Source organism: Ochotona curzoniae, unplaced genomic scaffold (genome assembly GCF_017591425.1).
Source record: "Ochotona curzoniae isolate NIBS_2020 unplaced genomic scaffold, NIBS_Ocur_1.0 patch356, whole genome shotgun sequence".
Classification (NCBI taxonomy): Eukaryota; Metazoa; Chordata; class Mammalia; order Lagomorpha; family Ochotonidae; genus Ochotona; species Ochotona curzoniae.
In genome coordinates, this window is record NW_024466924.1 from 267,758 (window position 1) to 292,607 (window position 24,850).

The following is a 24,850-nucleotide window of genomic DNA, read 5'->3' on the forward strand; positions in this document are numbered from 1 at the left end:
GCGCTCATCCATATAAAGGAACTGGTGTCACCAAAGAAGGAATCCACTTTCCTTTGGAGACTGCAAAGGATCCTGAAGAGATCTCAGAAAAAGCAACTAGTCAGAAATGTTCTGCAAAAATCAAGAAAGGCGGAATGCTTACTCGGGGAATCACTCTGCCAGTATAAAGACGTGTGTCCAAATTCACCCTCTGTTGATGGCTCAGTGAATTCTCCGCCTCCCGGACTCCTGCTTAGGCTGCTGTTTCTTCTCGACTCCTCCACAGAAGGTGAAGTTGAACTCGTGGCAGTTTTAGAGTCTTCAGAGAAACTTTCTGTCTCATTGGCAGGCTGCAGACTGACAGTTAAAGACCGGAGCATCCTCGGGACGCCGTCGGTGAACGTGGCGGCAGCGGCATGCATTCGCTTAGTCTCACTGACCACGGGGCTCTCGGCAGCAGAGGAGTGGCTAAGCTCCTTCACACTTCCAGAAACTGAAACAGCAAGAATATGTACTTCAAAACTACTCGTAGGCATAAGAAAACTGACAGAGGGCCTAGGGAGAAGTTATCCTTATGACACTGTGTTAGAGAAATACAAAATTTATGGACCAAACAGATGCATTTGTGGTGTACCAGGGTGCTACAAAAAGTGGAATTAAAAGGTTGGTTTCCTTTGGTACAAAAATCATGAAATTCACACAAAATTTCTTCATAATACGCATTTTGCACACACTCCCTCACACTCACTAGCTCTACTTCTCACAGGGCTGAATGAAGACACAGGGAAGACAATGAAAAGCAAATCAAAAGGGAGAAAACAAGACCAATACAAAAAGACAGAAAAGGAAAACTTCTGAATTTCACATTACAGCTTAAAGAGGGCAAGTCATTGTGATAAGGTGTTTGTCATTCTGTGTTGTAGCATTGCCACCAACTTATTCTGATGCCACAGATTAAAATCCTACACAAAAAACAAACGACCCTGAGTGCATTGTAGAGTGCCCAGCCCGTGGCCTGCAGAGCGTGAGTGGGGCACTACTGGGCTGTGACAACTGTAGCCTTGTCATCATCAATTTATTATTTCTTACCTCAGGTCCACTAAAAACCATGTGCTTTGAAAGGCTTTTAACCAAACTGCAATTCATTAAGTAACGTAGCTTATAACCAGCAGGAGATATTAATTATTATCCCATGAATTTGATTTAATTTCATTGAAAACCAAACAGGCTTCATGACTGTGACTTGGCCTCATGAAGCCTCAAAGATCAGCTCTCAGACCTACAAGGGACTCCAGCAGGCCTCTTGGAGGTGAAAGACTCCAGGTTGGCAACAATTTTCCTTTTTTCTGATCAATGGATGGCAGCCATAGGACAGCTGTCAAGAACACTGAGGATTAAATTCTACACCATCGGTCAAGAGGAATGCTCTGATTTGCACAAGTATGGAGATGTGGCTGATGTCTCCATTTCACAAACAAGTTTCCAAAGGGATACCCTGAGAAGTGACCTTTAAGCAGGGTAGAATAAAATCCTCACTCCAACCAGGAATAAACAGAATGCTCAGTGAGCAGGTTAGAAACAAAGGTGAGAAAAGAGTGCTACCCACCCACAGGCGCATCCAAGAATTGGGTGTGGGGCAGACCGGGCTGCAACATCCACCAACACACACAAAGGCCAAGACTGGGGTGGGGCAGACTGTGCTGGGTAAGGGCTAGCACCCACTGGCCTGTGTGAGATCTGGGTCTGGGAGTGGGCCTGGTGGGGAAACTTGCAAATTCCCCTGGTGGGCCATTGCTCCCACTGACGAGTACTTGAGTGTGTCAGTCTGAACAGGGCCGCTTCACTTGTCGGTAGGTGTGTGGGTTGGCTCTGCAGGGAGTGGGGGTCAGGGAGCTGACTAGACAGAGCGAGGCCAAACTTTAGCACACTGGCATGCACAGGAGCCAGGATGGAGTGTGTCATGCCAGTCTAAGCTAGACTATCACATCTACTGGTTTGCATGAAAGCCAAGGATAGGGACAGGCTGGGCAGGGTTACAGAACTTACCCACCAGAGTTGGGATTAGGGGTAGGCCAAGCCATAGCATTTGGTGGCAAAGCTCAAGTTGGGTAATGGGTTATGCCAAACTGGTTAGAAGCAATCACTAACATGTGCAAGATCTGTGGCTGGGAGTGACCCTAATAGTAAGAGCCAGAATAGGTGTGGGCTGGTCAGGCAAGGCCACTGTACCTGCCAGGACAGGAGGTGGGTCAAGTCAGACTGGGCCAAGGACCCACTAGTGTGTGTGAGATTTGCCACTGGGAGGTGACCTGATAGAGAAGCTTGGGGAACTCCTTTGTCAGGATGCAGTCCCTGCAGGTGAGTGCAAGAACCAAGGCTGGGAGCAGTCCACACCAAGCCAGGTTACAATACCTGCTGGCATACATGTGGGTCCGGTCTAGGGGTGGGCCAGAGTGAGCCAATTCATACCACTCACTGGGCAGATATGAGAAACAGGACAGGGTGTAAGACAGGCCAGGTTGGGTACAATACCACCCAGTTTACATTTGGCTGGGACAGGGGGCAGTTCAGGATAGGCCAGGCTGGGCTAGGCTGCAGCACCCACTAGCATGAGCTGGAACTGGGGGCAGGCCAAACCGAGCCATACTGCAGCATCCACTGGTGAATGCTGAGGTAAGGCAAGCCATGTCAGTCTCGGGTGCAGCTCGCAGGTCCCACCAGCAGGGGAGCTGCCGGGGCTCCCTTTAAGGGCAGAATCACAAAGCCCTTTGACCTGCATGTGAGGCATGTGAGGTGCGTTATGGGGAGAGCCAGGTTGTGCTAAATGACTGTATCTATAAGTGCACACATGAGCCAGAGAAAAGGCAGGTTGGTTGGGCTTTGCTGCAGCATTAGCTAGCAAATGCTGGGACTGAGGGCAAGTCCTGTCAGACTAGATAGAACAACCATCTGGAAAGTATAAGACCTGGGGCTCAGAATGGGCCTAGTAGGAAAAATGGGCATCCCTCTGATGGACTTCAGCCCCAGTAAAAATGAAAGCCAGGGCTGGGGAAAGCCTGGCTGGACAGGCAGTGGCACCCGCCGACATGAGGATGAGCTGGATGGTGGGGCTGAGTTAGGCTGAGCTAGGCTCCAACACCCATTGATGTGTGTAAGAGCTGAATGGGATGTGGGACAGACCACACCAGTCTGCTGCATGTACTGGCATGAGCAGGAACTGGGGTTGGGGGCAGGCCAGGTGAGGGGTCCTGGGGGTTGCTCTGACTAGGCTGCAGTTCCCATTGCTGTGTGGGAGGGTCAAGTGTGTGGTGGGCGGGGTTAGGCTGGGCTGCAACATCCATTGGTTTGTACATGAGATGGGGCTGGGGACAGAACTGACCAGGTGACTGACGAGTGTGTGTGTGTAGGCTGATATGGGTGATAGACTGAGCTGGGCCATGCACTGGCTGGCAGACATAGGAGTCACATTAGAATCACTTCTGGCAAGGTGATCCCCCCAAACTGGATCGCTAGACTCCAAACTCCAACCACAGGGGGGAAAAAATAAACCACAGGATCTGTGGACTCCCCCGTTGCTCAAGTTTGTGTGATGGACAGATGTTCATGCCGGACATGACAACCAGTTGATTGAGGCCTGCAGAGGACATCTAGTACCATGAAGGGCAGAACAAATTGGACAGCTCTCCCAGTCGAGTTTTGACAGCGAGTACCTGAGAGAACCAAGATTTTAAGGCGGACTATGTCAGTAAGTGGACCTTGGAAGGATTTCCTTAACCTTGGAGCAGTGAAATCAACAGCATGTCGGAACTATCAAAACCACTCTAGCAGTATGCAACACACTCCACACTGGGACTCGGGGATGATGTCGGGCAGCTGAGCTGCTAGGAGCGGCACTCTCCTCTCCCCACTTTTCCCAGATGCAGGAAGAAAAAAGGAGACTGGAGGCAGTTGTCTTCTTATCTACTTTTCCCCCGTTCTTCAATCCCCCTACCCTAATCTGTGGTCCCCTTGAGAATGTATCCCGCTCAACTACACAAACATCATCAAAAATAAGATGAGTTTGTTATTTTTTAAAAAAGTGCTACTTTTTCCCTTAAGTTATAAACACTACAAAGTATTTTACAGCTACATAATGAAAAGATTCAAGCTATCAATTATGACCCAGAAAAGGGAAAAGAGAAGTTGTTATTATAAACAGTTCCTGGAAGACCAATCCTATGTGCATCTCTGACCAGAAGCAAAGCTAAAATTTAGATAAGTAGTGAGAAAGAGCAAGCATACGGGAAATAAAGAGTTCTTATACAAGGTCATGGAACTTGAACACAGCCTGCAGAATCTGGTCCCAGGATCTTAATGACAATAAAATAAACATAAATGAATAAAGAAAATAAAATAAAGAAGGTAATCAATAAAGCTATAGATTAAAACAAAGGAATAGACATAGAAATAGAATCCTAACATGTCCCAATCCACCCCCTTTAAAAAACAAATCAAAAACACCTGAGTCTGAGTAAAGCAAAGCAAGGGCAGGACGCTATAGAGGAAGGGGTGCCTCTCCTTCCATACCAGAGTGCCTGGGATTGAGTCCTGCACCTGTTCCAGAACCAGCTTCTTGCTAAGGCACAGGCATGAGCAGGAACGGGGGCTGGAATGATAACTTCTGTGCTTTGGCTGCTGCCTCCCAGATGGGAGACCTAGATTCAGTTTCTGGCTTCAGACTGGCTCAGCCCCAGAAGTTGCAGGATTTGGGGGAGTAAGTTAATATACAGGAGATCTCTCTCTTGTTCCTACTCTTTCAAATAAGAAGGTAAACTTACCAAAAAAAAGTGGCCATAGGAAACTGGAATAAACAGAAGTTTTTTTGTTTTTTGCTTTTTTAAAATGAAAGGATTATACAGAGAGCTCTCGAACCCTCACTGAATCACTTAGCTTCTCAGGCCTATTTTATTAGAGCTGTCATTTGCATCCACCAAATCACAGTCTCACAGATGGCTGGATGCTCTTCCAAAAACACTTCCATTTCCAGTAAACTGTATGGTTTCGACTATTCAATGTTCCCTTAAAAACAGACACAATTATCCTGGATTTAGAATTGAATAACCCAGGCCTGTCCACTTACAGAGGTTTTGGCAAACCCATGGTCGTAGGAACACAATCACAAAAGTTACAAATGCTGCAAGTCAGGAAAGGAAAGGGGCTCTGTTTCCCCTGACCCGGAGGATTCGGCAGGACCATGCTTCCTCATCTCACTAACCATCGTTAGAAAACACCAGTTACTGACCAAGGACTAGGTGCCAGGCAGGACTTTAGAGACACAAACCAGTCTCATTTAATTCTCATTGGGAAGCTAGGAAATAGATGCAAATACTTCTTTGACGTTAGTGCCTCTTAATAAAGGAAGAAATGTTAGGTTAAATAAACCTGCAATCACCACTTACATCACTGAAGGAGCACCTGTTAAACCAAGGAGGCATTTATCATGTACCTAATTCACAGGGCAGCATTATGGATGATTGAATAATAATGCTTCCTTGTATCTTTCTACCCCTGAGGCACACAATTAAAAAAAAAACAGGGGAAGACCACCCATCCGGGAGCAGAAACAAGTGAAGGGCCTGCTCAAGGATCAGTCACTCCAGTCCCAGCTCAAAGTGCAGGAACCACCCTCAGGCAAGTACAGAATGCTCAGCCTTGACTTACCTGCCATCCAGAACTTGATGGCAAGCAGAGCTGAGGCAGCTGATATTCGAGAAGGATAGACTAAACCCACAATCTGAGTTATTTATGGTCTCTCCCTTGACAAAGTAAAAATCACCACAAAGCAATTTACCTGGACCACCTTAGCTCGGCCACCCACAGAAATACTTTCCTAACTTCAGATCCTTTATTAGACTCTCAGCTCCTATGGAGAATCCATATAAAAACATTTCTTTTTAAAAAAACATTATCGCCCATTGACACAAACAGGGATTAAAGGTATTTTCCATTATGATCCTCGACATTCTTTATGTAACTGTTCTTACTTAACTGCCCTAAAAACACTTGTGTCTATGGATAAAGCTGTACGTTTACCTTATCTAGCAATCATCGCATACCCCATCCGGTTTCTCTTTGTGCCCTGGTTTCCAGGAAGCTCAGTACTAAATTTAGTGCTCAATTGCCGCCACTCTCATACAATTCAGTGTTCACATCTTTCTTTCCGCTCTGAAAAGAGAGCCCTTTTTCCCATTTGTTGCTCTGTCGACTCCACCCACTCCCAGTTTCAGGATCAAATACTACATACATGATCATTAGAGAAAATATGGAAACCACAGAATGATGTAAAGCAGCCAGAAAAACAATCTCAAATGGATTCTGATCTTTTTAAAACTTGATTATTGGGAGTGTATATTTGGCTTAATGGTTAGGATGCCAACTGGAAAGCTTGCATCTTATCAGAGTGCCCAAGTTCAACACCTAGCTTCCACTCCCGACTCCAGCTTTTATGGTTTCAGCTCCTGAGAGGCAGCAGTGATGGCTACCGTGATTGGTCTCTCAGACCTGGAATAGATGCCTGGCTCTTGGCAAAGGCCCAGCCCTAGCTGCTGAGGATACCTCGGGAATGAACTGGAAGATGGGAGCTCTCTCTGCCTCTCCCTCTCAAATCAAATACAAAGAAAACAATATCATAAAATGCACACTTTCCTTTTGTAAGCACAGAGCTTCTGGCTATCCCAGCCTTGAGACAGGTTGTCTTGCACAGTGTTTCTGTGTAAGTAGAGTGAGACATGAAAGGAGGAAGAGAATAAAGAGGCTGAATGTGTGTCAAGTAACAAATGTTGGAACTAGAAAGAACCTTTCAGATCACCTGGTCCAATTCATTCAGATTTCAAACAAGGAGTCACATCCTCCCCTGGCCAGGCTCCTGGAGCAGCATCACTGACTGGTCTCAGTGCCAGGCTTCTTGCTGGTCACACATGCCAGCGGGTGGAGTAGCCAAGCATCAAAGGTGCAGGCATCAATGCCCTCGCTCTTCACTTGTGTCTGCAGAGCTGGCCAGGCATACAGGGCCAACTCTGGATCTGCCCTTGGCTGGTCCTGCTGGCTCTTTCTCAGCACTCCGGCCTGATTGCATACAGCTCCTGCTTCATGTCATCACAAAGGGATAACAGAAACCCCAACATTTCCATTCAAAGGGACACTAGAGGCATTTTGAGCTCTGTTGAGTTAGCAGGTGCTAAGCCACCTTCCAAAGTAAAGCAGGATTTTGTTTCTCATTTGGCCCTAAGCCCTCATACATGTGTTCTCAACATTCCCGAGGGAGGAAGCAAGGCTGGAAGGCTGGATTCAGACACACTTAGATGCCTGGGGTTGCATGCATTTAGTAATATCCAATATGCAAGCGTGGAATAGGACCTTATCTAGGACAATACCCAGTTCACTAACAAGAGAAATGCTTGGTGAAACTCCCCAAACATTCAAAGTATAAGGTTCTAAAAAAGGAAAACAGCTCAAATAATTTGAGGACCAAATACTATTTTTAGTTTTTGAAAAGTGACTATAGTCAAAAAGTTGGACACATAGACTGACTTTCAAATGCCTCACGGATGTGGGCTGATGTAAATGATAAATATTATATGACTCTGGGCAGAATCAAAGCATAGCCTCATAGAAAATTCTTCCTTTCCACTATTTAGTAAAGCTGATTATAAAACACCAAGCTCCGATTTCTGAGGGCTGGCAAAGTTCATAACTTTTATACAGTTCAACCAATGTTTATCAATAATCTTAAAAGGCAGTCTCCTAAACACAAGAATCAGAAGACCCCATCCCCCAAACTACACAGTGTACACAGAAGAACTGCTGGTTTGAACAGGCCCTTACACAAAGGGGCTCCAGGCACAACCTTCACCTTGATGACCTGAACCTAAACTCCTAGTCTTACGGAGTATTTCTAAAAGTCCCTGGCCTATAAATAGCAACTGCTGCAGCAACCTGGTCTCTATTTCCCAAGACTGTTTCTGACCACCCTGCTCCCTATGGCTTGAGGATAAAAACACACACAGCACACATGGACAGCAGGAACAAACTCACGAAAGGTGTCTAGACTGTCCAACCTCTTCTTTGGCTCATGGTAGGTTGTGTCTTATAAAGGAATTTGGGCACATGTTGGTCTCCGCTTCTTTTGTTTTTCAAAAGATTTTATTTATTTCAAATATGAGTTACAGTAAGAGTAGGAGAGACCAGAGAAAGAGACTCTTTCACAATTAGTTTACTTTCCAGCTGGCCGCAACAGCCAAGACTGAGGCAGGTCAAAGTCAAGGAGCCTGGAGCTCTTCTGGGTCTCCCACATGGGTGCAGAGGTCCAGGCACTTAGACCATCTTCTGCTGCTTATTCAGGAGCATCTGTAGAGAGCTGGATCGGAAGGGGAGCAGCCAGACTCAAACAGCACCCATGTGGGATGCCGGCATCACAGGAAACAACGACCTGCGATGCCATGGCAAGGGTCGCTGGTCTCTGTTTCTGGTCAACTTTGTTCCAAGGCAGTAGGGAGCCTAACAAAAGTCTTACGCACAGCCTGTTCTGAAGTTTACAGACAGTGAGTGGGTGGCCAGGTATGACAAGGGATACAACACTGAGGACGCAGAGGTTAAAGAAAAGCTCACAGAAATGGAATACTTGAGCAGAAACAAAACTGATCCAGCAGGAACTGGAAGGGAAGAGGAGGCTCCACTGCGTCACTACGTCACGCCTCACACACAGCTGCACTTGGACTTTTTTTTTAATTTTAAACTAGCACCTGGAAAAAATTATACCTATATTTTCTTTGCCACAAAAGGAAACATTTTTATAATAACAAATTAATAAGAATGTAACTCCTAATCAAATGGCACAGTGCTCATAATTTCATGCGCCCTAGCATGTGGCTCAGCAATACTGAGTCTTTATTGTGTGAACAGGGAGGGGGAAGGAAAGGAGAGGGAGGGGGGAAATGGAGAGAGAGAGAGGCAGGAGGTGATGAGCAGAAAGGTCTTGAATAGCTATCAGACCCACTATTACTTTCCCCCTTAAACAGGCAAAAAAAAAAAAAAACCCCACAAATCTTCAATGTGAATTTCTTGGTTTTTAAGATGGTTTGAAAGGCAGAGTTACAAAGAGAGGAGAGACAGAAAGATCTTCCACCTGCCAACTTATTTCCAAATGGCCACAATGGCTGGGCCTCCATCCAGGTCTCCCACATGGGTGGCAGGGGTTCAACCATCTGAGCCATCTCTTACTGCTTTTCCAGGCTAGTAACAGGGAGCTGGATTGGAAGTAGAGCAGCTGGGACTGACACAGCAACCAGAGAGGATGCTGACGTCACAGGACAGCAGCTTAACCTGCCAACGCCAGTCACGAAATATGCATTTTTCACAGTGAGATAAACCGTCTCTGCCAAATGTCTCCTCCAAGTCCACTCTCCTCTGTCCCTGCTATGTGTGGTTAGCCTTATCCCTGTGTCCATCGTTCTAGAAGATGTTGGAGTGCCAAAGCAGAGGCAGGAAGCTCTCACCTGGGGGAAGGTCCGACGGAGGGGAGGAAGCTCGCGTCCAGGAGAAAGGCAGGAAAAGCTCGCCTCCCGAGGAGGAGGGTCTCTGTCGGGAGGGTGCGGTCCCTTCTCTGGAGGACTGGCTGGAAACCCCCGAAGCAGCCACTGGGATGTGCACAGTGGCAGCTTCTGGGAGCCGTCCCTCCCTCTCTGTGGAACCCTGCGAGGTTCCGCTCTCCAGGCGAGAAGGGGCGAGGCTTCCTTCCGACCCGGAGCTGCCACCACTGCTGGCCGGCAGGGAAAGCCCCTTCGAAGCTGCAATCAGAAAGCAGCAGTTAACCTCCAGCAGCCAATTACTTCGAAGTGACCTAAGAATCTTTCAGCAAACTTGGCTCTGACTTGGACAACATTATAAGGGAACTCTGCAAAGTCCTTGGGAAATTGGAATTAAAAAGATAGGTTTATTTGGCTGTAAAATTTTTCAAACCACATACAGGAGGGTCCTCAAAAAAAAAAAAAAAAGGAAAATGTATCTTATGGAAAAGAACTATGCATGGATCTCAATCTTTTTTTGCATCAATAAACTTCCATTGTTTTGCACAAGTGTTTGAGACGCTCTTGCATCCAGACATGATAAGAAAACAAGAGCAATTATTGGTCTGTGAAAAGTAAGCTCCTAAAGAAACACCACAGCAAGGTAAAGACTTTAAAAAAACAAAAATCTGTTATCTCACCAAGAGTGCGCAGTTGTGGGTACTGTTCCCTGTAAAAGGGCAGGCTGAAAGTAAGTACCACATGCTTATAACCAGATCAATGCCTCATCATCATGGGTCACTTCCCACACTCCACAAAGCTGGTCTCGCGCATAGCTTGCACTGAACATAAACTCAACTCCCAATACTCAGCCAAAACAACGAAACCAGGCACTGTCACATGCAAGAGTTTCCAAGCTCGGCTGGACCATGGACAGTGTCCCCAGCCCGGCCTTAGCAGCCTTGGATGGCGACTTCTACCTTCAGGTCTTCACCAGCTCCTATCAATTTTCCTCTTTATCACTGGGACCACCAGACCAGCGCACCTGATGTCTGCTTCAGCCTTGGTGGTCCTGGGCCTCCAGGTTCTCTTCCTCTCCCTGCCTCCACAGCAGACACCGTATACCCACCTGCCAGGTGAATTCTCCCTACATTCAACTGAACGAAGTCAGTCCTGCTGTAAAACCCTGCAGGGATTCTTCTGACCACAGCATAGACCAAGTGCCTGGTTTGCAAGATCTTCTGGGAGTGTCCCCGATCCCATCATACCACTGTCCTAGCTGCTGCTCTGGGCACAACTAGGCCTTTCCATGGGGGTGGGGTACTGTGCTGGGTTTACTATCCCACGAGGAGGTCTCCCTCATCTTTCTCTGTATCTTCACTCACACTGTCTGGGCTTCCCACTTCACCTCGGATGCAGGCTCAAATGCCAGCTTACTCTTTAAAAAAAGACCTATACAGGCAGGGTTAATGACTATCCCTGGACTTGTTTCCAAATGCCCAAGATGAGAATAACAGGACCTCATCGGCCGGCAGTAAGGACTGAGAGAACAGACAGGTGTATAGTAGGTACACAATCTGCGCTAGGTTTCTGTCAATTTTACTCGCTGTTCCCCAACCCTTTTTCAAAATCCTTTGCTAAAAGTAGGTAACCTGTAAGGCTGTGTAGATTGGAGCAAGAACCACCATCTGAGCTACATCAACCACATTCACAGAAAGGCACCTGGCTGTCACAGCCACACATCCCACCACCTGTGCCTCTGAGATCAGTGTGCGTGTGGCAGGGTGCCTGCGCCTGGAATACAGACACTGCAGCATCCGCCAGGCCACTCAACAAATCTGGGAGATGGGGGTGGCAGAAATTTGTTTTTCTTAGACCGGACACAGGTGAATGAAATGAGCCTCCATCAGCACCAACTCACCGAAGGTGCTACTCTGTGATGTCAGAGCTGTTGCTGAGTCAGGCAGGTGTCCCACGGGAGAAGTGGGGAAATCTGCTGCACTGGAAGAGCCGGTCCTTGCCTCAGCATCTGCTGCTCCAGTTAGAAGAGTGAGGATCTCAGGTGCTCTGGAAGCAGCTGCCTGGCTCTGTCTGGAGGTCTGGCCCATCATCCCCTCCCTGGAAGCCACTGTTGCAAAGTCCTCTTGCGTCGGAGAAGCAGCAAGGTTCTCTAGCTGGGGTTCGGTACTGCTTGACTGCCAGGGGTTCCTTACAGTTGCTGAAACAATAAGAAAATGCACCTGTGAGAACTTGCCAGCTGTTAAAATGAAGTTTAAAAAGACTGCCACGGCTCCTTGGAAATAGCGCTTGCATTCTTTCGATATGGCAGTATTTCTCCTGCTGCTTACAAGAAGCGGGGGCTATGGGCACTGCTGAAAATCTCTGTAGGGATGAAATTCTATCCTGATGAATTAGGTGGCAAAGGGAACACAGCCACAAGCAGACGTTGCAGGCAGTGGAACCTGCAGCCTGGATCGAACTATGCACATGCTGAGCACCTGCCGGAACACACAGTGACAAATGAGACCCCGCACTTCCCAAAAGATCAAGTGAACCACAAAGCATAATCCATCTAAATAACTTAAAAATTTCTAACAGTCTCATTTTGAAACTTAAAAAAAAAAAAAGGTGCACATCCTTTGAGAATGACTGTTTCTGTGACTCCTATTGTGTTTCCTGTAGGTGATAAATTAACCTGAAGTTTCCTGAAGGGGGAGGGAGCCACTCAGGCATCTGGCCTCCTCAGAGCCCAGCCCCAGCCCCACCCTCAGCTAAAAATAGGGTGGGGGTAGTCCAGAAGTTATCTCCAAGTTGGGCTTGGGACCCTGGAGTTGGGGGCAACAGTTGGCCACAGGGCATGTTGCCTTTGTTCAGGGTGAGCTGCCAGCAAGCCGACAGGTGATGAAAGGGATCCAGGACACTTTCTCCTCCTGATAAACTGGGCAAGAGAAGAGAGAAATTACTGTTGAAGGAAACCAGAAACAAGTGGTTATGAGGAGGGAGAAGGGACTCAGAATCCATGATCCAAAACTGTGCCGAGGCACGAGCTGGAGGGGAGCTGTCACAGGCTCCAGCCAGGCGTGAGGTCAGCCCCTGAGGGTCGTCACCAGAGGACAGCAGCAGAAGGCCCAGTCCCCAGCGGCTCAGAGGAGTCCCTCTGCAGCTCTCAGGAGAAAAAGAATGGTCAGCCGCAGACCCATGCCCTCTCCCTGGAGGAAAGGAACTCCAAACAACACCAACCAAAAAACTCAAAGCAGACAATGATCCTGCAGTATCCTCAATCACCCCGCCTCTATCAGCAATGAAAAACGCTGACTACGGTATTTTTTAAAATAATATTTCTGAATGCATTGCTGAGTTGGTAAAGGAAGAATCAAATCTTCTGAGGCCAAAATTGAAGCAAGACTAGGATACAGAGAGGTGAGCCAAGACAGAAGCTGGCAGCGGCCCTGGGCACTTGCTCAACATTTGTGACCTTGAATTTTCATTTTATTAGCCACGGAGAGGAAGGAGATGGGAGGGGAAAAAAACCAAAACCTCTAAAAAAGTGAATGTAAAAAGGAATCATTGTGGAGGACTGGGACTCCTGAGGCCTGTACTGTGGGTATGTGTAAGCTACACCAAATCTGCCTGCAGAGGGGCAAGCAACGGACCTGGCTCTGCAGTGCTGTTGTTTTTCTACTTTATTTTAAATTTTATGGTAAAATTCCATAAGGTCAAGGAATTCCCTCCCTCCCCTCTAAGTTCCCTCCCCCCAACTGATTTCCCCCATATTATTACAATAGTATAGTCCTTCATAAGCAGTCATAAGTCTATCATTCTGTTATTTAAGTGTGTCCTGACATTGCTGGTACAGACAATGGCAGACAGTCTAGCATCCAATTGTCAAGATATGTCCAACAGTTTCATTGGGAGTCCATCTTTTATTTGGAAGCAGAGATGCATACTGCATTGTGTCTTCATATCTGGATATGACAGTATCTATTATGCCGTTTACTACACATTCCCTTAAATGAGAAGCCATGAAACAAAGTCAACAACAGGAATAAAGTTAAAACAAAAAATTTACAACACCATGGAGTTAAGTAACATGCTACTGAATAACCAATGTGTCGATGAAGAAATGAAAAAGAAAACACAAAATCTTCTTGGAGAAAATGATGCTATTGTATGATCTATGAGTCAGTGAAAAATTTAATAAGAGAAAAGAAATTATCTCAAAGAAATGAAAATAAAAACGAAAATATCAAACCCCACGGTTTGCAGCAAAAACAGTATTGAAATGGTTATTGATCTTACAATTTCCATGAAGGCAGCCTTGTATCTGAGGGAACATATGGTATTTGTCCTTTTAGGATTGACTTATTTCACTGAGTATAATGATCTCTAGTTGAGATCATTTGGATGCAAACAGTATAATTTGATTCTTTTTAATGGCTGAGTAGTATTCCATGGAGTAGATGTACCAGTTTTTCTTTAGCCACTCCTCTTTGGACAGGCATCTGAGTTGTTTCCATGTCTTTGCTATTGTAGATTGTGCTGCTGCAAATACAGGATTACAGATCCCCTTCTCATATGCAGTTTTCATTTCTTTTGAGTATATTTCTAGGAGTGGGATAGCTGGGTCATATGGCAGGTTTATTTGGAGTTCTCTATGCATTCTCCTTACTGATTTCCACAGTGGTTGTGCTTACTCACACTCCCACCAGCAGCGAAGGAGACACCTTTCCCCCACATCCATGCCAGCAGGCATTGTTAGTAGAGTTCTGAATGTAGGTCAACCTCACTGGAATTAGGTGGAACCTCAATGTGGTTTTTATTTGTGTCTCCCTGACGGCTAGGGAGCCTGAGCATCTTTTCATATGTCTGTTAGTCATTTCAATCTGTTCTTTTGAGAAAGAACAATTTGTTCATTTCCTTCACCCATTTCTTCACAGTTTTTTTAACTGTCCCTGGGTTTCTGAAGCTCTCTGTAAATCCTGGATATTAGTCCCTTATCAATTGTGTGGTATATAACGATAGCCTCCCATTCCATTGGTTGCCTCTTCACTCTGTTTCCTTTCCTGTACAGAAGCTTTACAGATGAAAAAAAAATTTTCATAATAGCCTAACTCTGGCCATTGCTCCCATTTGGGGAGTAAACCAGCAGATGGAAATTCTCTCTCTCTCCTTCTCTATGTAATTTTGCCTTTCAAGTAAAAGTAAATAAATCTTTTTAAAAATCGTTAAAAACCAACTAGAAGAGCAGCAGGTTACTTGGTGCAGGACTTGGGACGACACATGGAGAAGCACATTCCTCACTGGAGTACCTGGGTTCAAGTCTCAGCTCTGTTTCTGCTTCCAGTTTCCTGCTAATGTGCTCAAGCAGCTGGGCCACCACCACTCGGGAGGCAGGCCAGGACTGAGCTCCAGGCATCTGGCTCTATCCTAGCCCAGCCCTGGGTGGCAGGCATTTGACAAGAGGAGCTGCAGATGGAAGATCTTTGTTTCTCTGCCTTTCAAATACATTGAAAAGAAACAGAATTCTAAAGAAGCAACCACAGGAAAAGAATGGCAAGCCATCTATAAAAGATAATAGTTTAACAGCTGATTTCTCAATAGTAACAACAACAGTCAATGTAGATGAATATTTTCAGCTATTAAAAGATGAAACATAATTGGAGGCTCTGCAAAACTATCTTTCAAGATCATCTTGAAGTTATCTTTCAAATGAAAACATTTTAAGTCAAAACTGAGTTTATCAATCACTTTCTTAAAGAAAATGACAGAGGATTTATCTTAAGAAGCAGAAGAAAAATCGATCCCAAATATAAAACGCCAGAAGAAAAAATGAGCAAAGAAGATGGTTGATGTGTACATATGTCTAAAGAAACACTGAATTTGTAGAGTAGTAACAATAACTTCTCATTTGTGGGGTTAATAAACAAACATAGAACAAATAATAAGCACAGCATGTATGCCTGAAGAGGGCAGGCCAGAATCACAAGGTGCAAGAGAAGGCTGCTGTGAGTATCTCATCATGGCACCAGTGCTGCAGGACAACCCCTCACCTGCAGTGTAGCATCCCATAGGCACCTGCTCAGTCCCACTGAGCTGGTATGTTCCACTTCTTACCCAGAAGAAGTTCCTGGCTCCTGGCTTCGGATCGGCATAGCATCGGCCACTGTGCTCACTTGGGGAGTGAATCATCAGATGGAAGATCTTCCTCTCTGTCTCTCCTCCTCTCTGTATATCTGACTTTCAATAAATAAATAAATCTTCTAAAAAAAAAAAAAGTTCTGTCTGTCCCTCCCTTTGCCTTTCAAGGAACTTTGATCTGTGTTTAAAAAATGTTAGCATCCTTAATGCACAAAGAACTTTCCAAACCCCTAAGACATATGTACGTCTCCCAGACAACATGGGCAGGCCCTGGGCACAGTGCTTGATAATGCCACGTCCCCCATCCTGGAATGGCTGAGTTTCAGTCCTGCCTCTAGTTCCTGTTAATGTGCATCCTACAAGGCAACAGGTGACGGTTCTCAAGTACTTGGGTCCATGCTACCCACATGGCATACCTAGCTTCGGGCTTCTGCACCAGCTACAGACACTAAGGATGAACCAGTGGATGGGATATCTCTGCCACCCCTGTTTTCTCTTGGTCGTTTTTTTTTTTTTTGTAAGATTTGCTTTATTTTTATTGGAAAGTCGGATATACAGAGAAGAGGAAAGACAGAGAGGAAGATCTTCTGTCCACTGATTCACTCCCAAGTGACCATGATGGCCAGAGTTACACCGATCCGAAGCCAGGAGTCAGGAGCCTCTTCCAGGTCTCTTTGGGCTGTCCTCCACTGCTTTCCCAGGCCACAAGCAGGGAGCTGGATGGAACGTAGGGCCGCCGGGATTTGAACCCGCACCCACCCATATGGCATCCTGGTGCATGTAAGGCAAGGGCTTAAGCTGCTAAGCTACTACACGGGCATTCTCTTGGCCTTTTTAAATAAAGCTTTAAGCAATTTACAGAAGTAACCAAATTGTATCACCATTTTAGTATGTAGTACACTCATCCTGGATCACTGAATACAAACATAATTACCCAATATTATGTCTGATATGATCTCATGCTGTTCTAACAGATCCAGTAGAACCTTTCCTAAGAAAAAGAACAAAAGGGCCCCATGTGTGGAGTTCTGGAGAAGCCAGCCTGTAGTGGGCTGTCTCTGATCCACCAGACTGCTCCTTCAGGTCTGCAGGCCTTAAATACAAGGTTGGTTCATAGAACTTTCTAGCAGTGAACTGGGGAGTCCAGTGAGTGGTACACAGTGAGGACTAAGCAGGTTATAGCTGTTCAACAGACTTACGGCCAGCCTAGCTCTTTTGCTGCCGGTGAACTTCCTTAGGAAACGGTTAATGAACCACCGAGGTCGGGCAGACAGCAGCCCCAGGCCCTTCCCAAGTCCGCCCGCACTGCCACCCAAGCTCTGGTTTGAGTCTGAGCCTCCACCTGCTTTCCACTCTCCCGTGCTTTGTCCTGGGAACATCGGCAGTTGAACTATTTATCAAAGTCAAGGATGCCCTTGACAATGAGGTCCTGAGTTCTTCAGCAAATTCTGTTCATGGTGTGGCTCCCTGTTCAGCACCCAGAGGAACCCAGGGTCAAGTGGACAGGACACGATAGGGACAGATAACCTGCAGGTGAGGTGTCAGGGGCTTGGAATTGGGACGGAGCAGAACCATGCCCCACATCCCTCCTCAAGACACCCACAAGCAGTCCCCCAGAGGCTCAGAAGAGGCAGGTGCCGCTGCCTGAGCCCAGGCTAGCCGCCCAAAGGGACCCCTCAAACTCCCTCACCTGGGTGTGCCCTGCCACTGGCCTCACGCTGCAGATGCCATGGACCATTTCTCAGATTCTCTTTTGAGTCAACAATACCACCCTCCCCTCTGCACTGTCTTCCCACCGTCCCATCAGGCCATGGCTTTCCCTTGAACTATGAATGGAGAAGAAGTTAACAAGAGCATTTTGTTGCTTGGCCTGGCTTCCTCCCCACACCCTGCCAACTGTCACCAGGGTGGCGTCTCAGTGTCCAGAAGGGTCTGCCTAGGGAGCTGGCGTCAACAGGGACAGGGGCGGGCGCGGCCCCAGAATAGGATTTCCTAATGAGCAGCTGCTGACCAGCCAAAGCCCCGCCCCCAGTGAGTTGGGATTTTTTTTTTTAAGCCCGCATTGTTTCTGAGCACTGGAGTCAGAGGGTACAGGGAGTGTCATGCAAAGAGGTCACTTCCTCTCAGAGTGCCCACCCTCCACCCTGCCCTGGCAAGCGCCAGCTCTGAGTTTGCACTCCAGGGGCACATGGACAAAGAAGGAGCCCCTGCATCTGAATTCAGGTCTCAGCCGCATCCATTTGGTGCCTTCCATGCCTTTCCACACATCCTCTCATTTAATGCTCAGAGAGCCTGGTCCAGCTGAGGGGTGCTGCACTCCTAGGGCACCTGGGGGAAGACGTGGGGCAGAACAAGGAAGGAAGCCATGTTTCCAGGTCACGCACGACCCCTGCGGTAGATACCACCTGCACCTAGTCTTACTCGCTCGCTGGCAGTGTCTGGCAGAACGAAGCCAAAAACAGTCCCGTTGGCTTTAATAAAGCCCTCGGCCTTTAGCACCACCCCACACTGGCCTTTAAGAGGCTTGTAAGGCACCTAATTACACGCACTTCGGAGGCAGCCGGACATGGTTCCACAACAGCTGCATGGTATTAGCCAGGAGACTGAGCAAGAGCTCTCAACCAGCTCCTAACTCTAGGGATGATTTTCAGACAGAGGCAAAAGAAGGAGGAGCAGAGTGAGCAGAGCCAGCATGGGGCGCTGAGTTTGGGGGACAAAGAAAAGTCTGATTCAGAAGTGTGAAGTTTGGGGTGCTGTGATCAACTGCAAGGTGAAAACGCCGGTTGGCTGCGGGCGGTTCCAACAGCCAGAGCTGTAGACTAGGAGGAAGGATGGGCAGCAGATGGCACGGGCGAGGGAAAGCTGGGCAAGGACTGACCCAAGGGAAAATGTGGATGCGGAGGGAGGAGAGGAACCAGAGGTGCAGACCTACGTGCAAAGACAGGGATAGGATGTAGGGAAACACGGGGGCCGCAGGGGCGGGGAGTCCTGAGAGGGGGCCAGGAGAGGCCACAGGTGGCCTCTGCAGGGTGTCGCTCTGAGGCTGAAAGGAAAGGTCCCTCTGCCCAGGCTAAGGTCACCAGGCTGTGTCTGAAACAAGGAGACAGACAAGCATCCCTAGCTACAGAGTTCCTGTTCTCACCTCTCCCCTGCCCGTCTCCCTGGGATCCACTTTCGGAGAACAAAGGGGGTGGTGCCTTGTACCTACACTGTGGTAGGTACCAGTAACAGGAGAGTAGGTTTGTGATTTTTCTTTGAAAAACGATTTATCTACTTTCATTGGAAAGAGAGATGTACAGAGAGAAAAAGAAACAGAAAAGACCTTCCATCTGCTGGTTCACTCTCCAAGGGCCACAATGGCCAGAGCTGAGTCGATCAGAAGCCAGGAGCCAGGAGCTTCTTCTAGGACTCCCACAGGGTCCCAAGGGACTTTGGTCCATCTTCTACTGTTTCCCAGGCCAGAAGGGGAATGAGGGGTCATCTGCTTACATGGGGTAGGGAGAAAAGAGACTTACAAAGGTGTGCAAGGGGCACTGTGGTACCCTCACACCTGGCTGGTTAAGAATGGAAAATGATGCAGCTACTATGGAAAAATAATGGCAATGCCTCAGAATCTGAGAGGGCTTCTGGGATCCAGCCATCTGGTATACCGCCAAAGAAATGAGAGCAGGACAAACCCTTCTGCATCCACGTACAGAGCAGCATTGTGCGTGATAGCAAAAAGGTGGCAGTAACTAATGGTGGCCAACTGGTGCATGGACAGACAAACAGGGTATATACATACCATGTGGGCATTGGAACATGCTGGAAAAGTCCATCACGTCCCCCATCAGAATGACTAGATTCCATACCCAGCTCTGGCTCCTGACTCCAGCTTCCTGCTAATACAGACCCTGGGAGGCAGTGGCCTTGGCTCAGCTGAGTTCCTGCCACCGGGTTACCAAGCCACATTCCCATCTCCCCACTTCGGCTTGGTTCAGTCCCAGTTGTGTGGGTATCTGGGAAGTGAACCACTGGACTATGGGCTCCCCTTCAGCCTGTGCCTCTGAAATGCTTTTGAAAGTTAGTGAAATTAGATGTGCTTCCACAGGGAACTTGGCGGCCTGTGAGCCCTTACAATCCACGACGTACCTGCTCCCCTCTCAGGTCTGGGCTCCCCTTGGGCCCTCTGTGGTCCCAGAACCCCCTAGGCCTTCCAGCCTGTGGTTCCAGACCCACCTGAGCCTCCCAGCCCATGGCACTAGATCCCAGCTTTTCTCTGCAGGGCTCCAATCCGCGTCCTTCTGTCCACTTTTCCCCTACCCTGAAGTCGTCCCTGCCTCTTTTGCCCTCTTCCGTCCTGGGGTGAGCTGCAGCCTGACCTGGCCCTGTCTCTTTCTATTCTTCCCCCACCGCCTCCCACAGCAAAACCTGCAGGTGAAGCTACAGCTGCGCTACCAGGAGATCGCCAAGCGCACTGAGCCACCTCCAAAGCTGTCTGTGGGCTCGAGCCACAAACTGTCCATCAATTACTAGCGCATGTGAGATGGCTGCCGCAAAGTCTCACTGGCCCCCTTCTCCGTCATCACATCCTCCCAGAAGGCACTGCAGTCAAACAAGACAGAGAGCTCCCCTGCCACACACTGGGACGAAGGTGGTGATCCTGGCGCTTCCCATGCACCATGGAGCTCTCCAAGCACCAGCCGCACCTGTGACTCTGCCCCAGCCGCCTGGCCCCACCCCCAGCCCCCTGGGCAGGCTTCTGCTGCTTGGAATCCCTTCTGGGACAAAGTGAACCGATTTATGACAAATACATGGACCTGCAGTGTTACTTCTCATTCTAAAAAATAAAAAATGTACTTCCCACAGGGGTGAACCCTGAAACGTTACTGTAAACGATGCAGGTGAGGCACAGGACAGAATGGTATCACTCCACTGACACTGCTGTGGGCATGGTTGTAATTCAGTCTCTATTCCAGGCACCAATAGGAAAGGGATCTACTCAACAGCGCAGGAGAAAATGTGCGTTGACGTGTGAGTATGGGCTGTCTGAAGGGTACGGGCACGGAAAACACCTGTTTAGCACCTGCAACCAAGGTCCCTTGTAAAAGAGAGGACTCGCGCCACAGCCTCTTTTACGAGGTAGGGATGATGCCTTTATGTGTCTGAAGGCACCTGGGAGTTTTATGACATTTCCATAAATTCTAGGTCCCAATGAAGCAGGTGCAACCTGGGAAAGGGGGCGTTCTGACTGACAGCTAAAGGAATACCTTGTTAACCCATATGAGTTACCCAGAACAGGAAAATCACAAACACAGTGAGTAGCAGGGAGGTCATTGCACCGGGGTGGGGGAGGGATGGGGAGTTATGACTTAATGTGGGATGATGGGAAGTTTCCGGGAGAACAGGTGGCGGTGATGGCGAACCATGGCGTGATTGCACTCATCACTCATCACCACCGAAATATATGCTCAAAATGCTACGTCCCACCTTCTGCACTTTTCATAATAAAAATACGTATTTACTGAACACTCACTATAAGTAAGACACTGTGAGGATTACAAAGATGAGACAGAATCTGCCTTCAGGAGCTTACTGTTTGTATGGGAGCTGAACAGTAGATAAATCTCTGTGATGCTCCTGTTTTGGGTCAAGTGCCTGGGAAGACAGGCTGGCTCAAGAAACCCACCTTGTCACACTGCCACCAGGCTCTCCTCCAGAGAGTGGGGTCCTTTCACGGCTAGGACCCGCGTGCCCTTCCCTTCCAGCTAGGGGGATTCCAGGCCGGATGGGCAGCAGTGGGATATTCTGGGGCCGGGCAGGAACCGTAGGGGGGGGTACAAGGGGAAGGGGGCTCTCATATCCCCTAGAAAGGCAGCCACCCACTCAGCTGGGCCACTCTGGGCTGTGTTTTGAAAAAACGGCTGCGGATGTAATGATTCTGGGTGGAGGACCTTCGGGAGCCAAATGCGTTTGTGGGAACAAAAGGCTCGGCCCTTGGAGCTGGCCAGTCCGGGGGCTCTCCGCGAGTTTCATTTCCTTCCTGCTTCTTAGTCTGAAAGGAGCAGCCCAAAGCAAGCTCCTACCCAGTGGGAAGTGTCTGGACTTGCGAGATGCAGGCATGGGATTTTTCAAAGCCTCTGGCAAGAATTTCCTAGTGTGTCAAGTGTAGGGTTTACCAGGCACACGGCCCTTCCCCCTCCGGCACTCCACAGAGGGTGTTGGCTTTTGTTCAAGCCCTAGCATCCTCCGGGGAGAAAAGATAGACCTAATGGGACCAAGCCCAGGCTTGGAAGACAGGGTCAGGGGTCAGCCTTCCAGAAACAGAACTGGCCCCTCTGGGCAGCAGAGAAGGATAAAGGACCTTGATGTGACCTCGGCACTTAACTTTAAAAATAATTCTATACATTTAAAAATAAAGGCCTTGAGAAAAAAGCCCTAGGGTCGAAGGTCAGAAGATTGCCCTTCCGCTCAATAAAGGAACAAAAGGCTTTGTGTGTGTGCCTGCGGGTGGGGTAGGAGAGTTGGGGGGTGTCACCAGGTTTCTGGAGGACACTTCACCTTGCTATCCCTATTTTTCCTGGCCCCTCTGGTCCTTTGAAAAACAAAAGCTCCACAGAGCACAAAAAGAGGTTTTTTTTTGGTTTTTTTTTTTTTTAAAGCTCAGGGGCCCCCATGAGAAAGAAGCAAGGCCAGCAGCTCTCGGGTCACGCGTGGCTGAGGAGGCCCAGGGCACAGGGCTAGAGGAGGGGCACCTGCCCTCCTGCGTGGTCACTGTAACCTCGCTCACTCCCAGACAGGAAGCTAGCTGGTGGCAGGGCTCCACCAAAGGAGACCTGCCAGGTTAGTGAGACAATCAAAAGGCAAGGAAAACAACATCCTGGATCCGAGGAGGAAAGGGGGAGAAGAGTAGTGATGGGGCAGGGAGGAAGAAGGGGGGGGAGGTGAGCCAGAAACGTGGGCGGGCCAGCAGCAACAGCAGTGTAGGGGACAGGCGGGGCAGGGCAGGCAGGACAGGGCAGGCAGGACAGGGCGACAGGGGAGGTGGTAGCGCTAGCTGGCTCTCCTGCATTCTGCTCCAGAACTGATTTTACAAGCTCTGGGAAGCTGCCTGCACCCAGGAGGGAATCAGGGATGCAGGATTCTTCAGGGACATTTCCCACGGTGAATTAGGAGACACTATAGCTACAGCAGGGAAGAGGCCTCGAGGGGAACCCCAGGAAGAACCCCTAAAATATAGCTGAGGGGGAAAAGCAGAAAAAAGTTTGTGATGACACCTTCTGCAAGGAGATAGGGAACCCTGACATTCTAGAATCAAACAGCATCACAATCTAAAAAAAAAAAAAAGGCAGTCAGTAAAGAAAAAAAAACAGAAGGAGGAGGGAACCTACGGAGAGAAATAAAACAGAAAGAAGGAAAGTGTGGGGCTGGGGGGCAAGCAAAGCCAGGGAATTCCAACAAAGAGGAGATGGGGAAGACACACAGGAAAAGGCCAATACCAGCTGTCATTACCTGACTACTATAGTGTGCAGCAGCAGCATCATGGTTTATTATCTCAGCAGAAACACATACAGCATTTGACCCATGTGGTCACACGGCTGAGCAAGTCACAAGCGCACTGTCACCCTGGTCCTCTGAGGCTGCCCCCTTGTTAACACTGTGTTTCTGTGTTTCCAGCAACATGAGGTCATCTGCCCAGAGTTACCCAGCAAGCAGTAAAATGAGACTCAAACCCAGTTCTGATTTTAAAAAAATAGATTACAAAACTACCGAAAGAATGAAAAGTAAAGGAGGGGAAAACGAAGCACTACAAAAACCTGCCAACAAGAACTCAACACGTGGAGAGTGAATGACCCAAGGGACAGAGCGACCCCTCCCCATTCACCACCCCCACCAAGGGCTGGGTGGGCGGGCGCCTCCCCCGGGGAGGCAGGATTCCAAGGACGGCAGTGGTATCCCTCCTGCGTGGTCACTGCCTGCACTTGAGTGCGTGAATGGGCGCCAGGGCATCTCCAACCAACAGAGGGCTGCTGTGGGGGCACAGGTACCTGCATTTACAACTGCTGCCAGTCCATACAAACACACGTGAACGCCTGGACACAGCTGACCAGGGAGCAGATCTGCTGGGACGAAGAAAAGCAGCACTCGGAGACAGCTGCAGCCCAGGGCGACAAGTCACTCTAACACCTAACACACACTCGGGTGTGCGCGTATACAAGGCATGCCGATACGGGCTGATTAATTTCACCCTGACAATGCCACCAGGAAACCGTCTCACAGACGTGGAAACCGGCTCAGGGCTTAAGGAACTTTTCCAAGGTCTTAGTTCACTGCCCTAAGATTACAATCACTCGGACCTATCTTTACAAGTGCCTTCACGGCCTTAATCCTATTTGCTTCTCTTCCAAAAGCCTTGTGAGTCTTATTAGCAGCAACACAGATGTCACCACACCTCTTTTGAACATGACTACACCTACAGACCAGTGGCCAGGATTGTAGTGCAGCAGACTGGGCCAACCTCCTGCAACACCAGCAGCCCATGTGGGCACTGGTTCGATTCCCAGCTGCTCCACTTCTGGTCCAGCTCCCTGCGAATGCACCTGGCATACACAGCAGCAGATGCTCCTAGTGCTTCAGCCCCTACTAACCACAAGGGAGACCCAGATGCAGTCCCAGGCTTCTGGCTTCAGCCTAGCCTAGCCTGGCCATCGTGGCCATTTGGGGAATAAGCCAGCAGGTGGAGGATCTCTGTCTCATAAACACATACATACATCTTATATATAGAGAGAGACCTAGTGACATGAAGCAGCTTCCCAATGCCAGCAGCAAGACCAGAGGTCTTCTGATGGCCCCCGGGCCACCACTGCCATCTCTGTCCACTGCTGCAAGGCAGGACTCTCCCAGAGAATCGCTCAGCAACCACAGCATTCACCTACCCCAGGGAGTCTACACCTCTCAGGGAAAGGGCAGGTGCTTGAGAAGAAAGCACTTATTCTAACAATGCTGTTAATGGCTCGAACTGATTCACTGACTTTCCACAGAGCTAAGCAGAACATTCTCGCCAGCTGCCTTTGGATTATTTTGGAGAATGGATGGAACTTCCATGCACAACGCACACAACGTTTTGGGAGATGTGACAGGTGACCCCACAGGGAGATCCAGGATGAGGTCGATCGCAGATACTTTGCGCACTGGCAGCGCCGGGGGGGTTG

The 24,850-nt window shown here is 48.5% G+C and overlaps 1 protein-coding gene across 1 annotated transcript in view; it reads right to left on the reverse strand.

Moving 5' to 3' along the window:
• LOC121167275 (protein HEG homolog 1-like) overlaps positions 1-24,850 on the reverse strand; it is a 77,186-nt gene that overhangs the window by 44,739 nt on the left and 7,597 nt on the right. The window contains exons 2-4 of the mRNA XM_040996714.1: positions 11,443-11,739; positions 9,513-9,803; positions 143-472 (exon numbers count right to left, since the gene is read on the reverse strand). Of these exons, the coding sequence (XP_040852648.1) occupies positions 143-472; positions 9,513-9,803; positions 11,443-11,739 (918 nt within the window). The remainder of the gene's footprint in view (positions 1-142; positions 473-9,512; positions 9,804-11,442; positions 11,740-24,850) is intronic.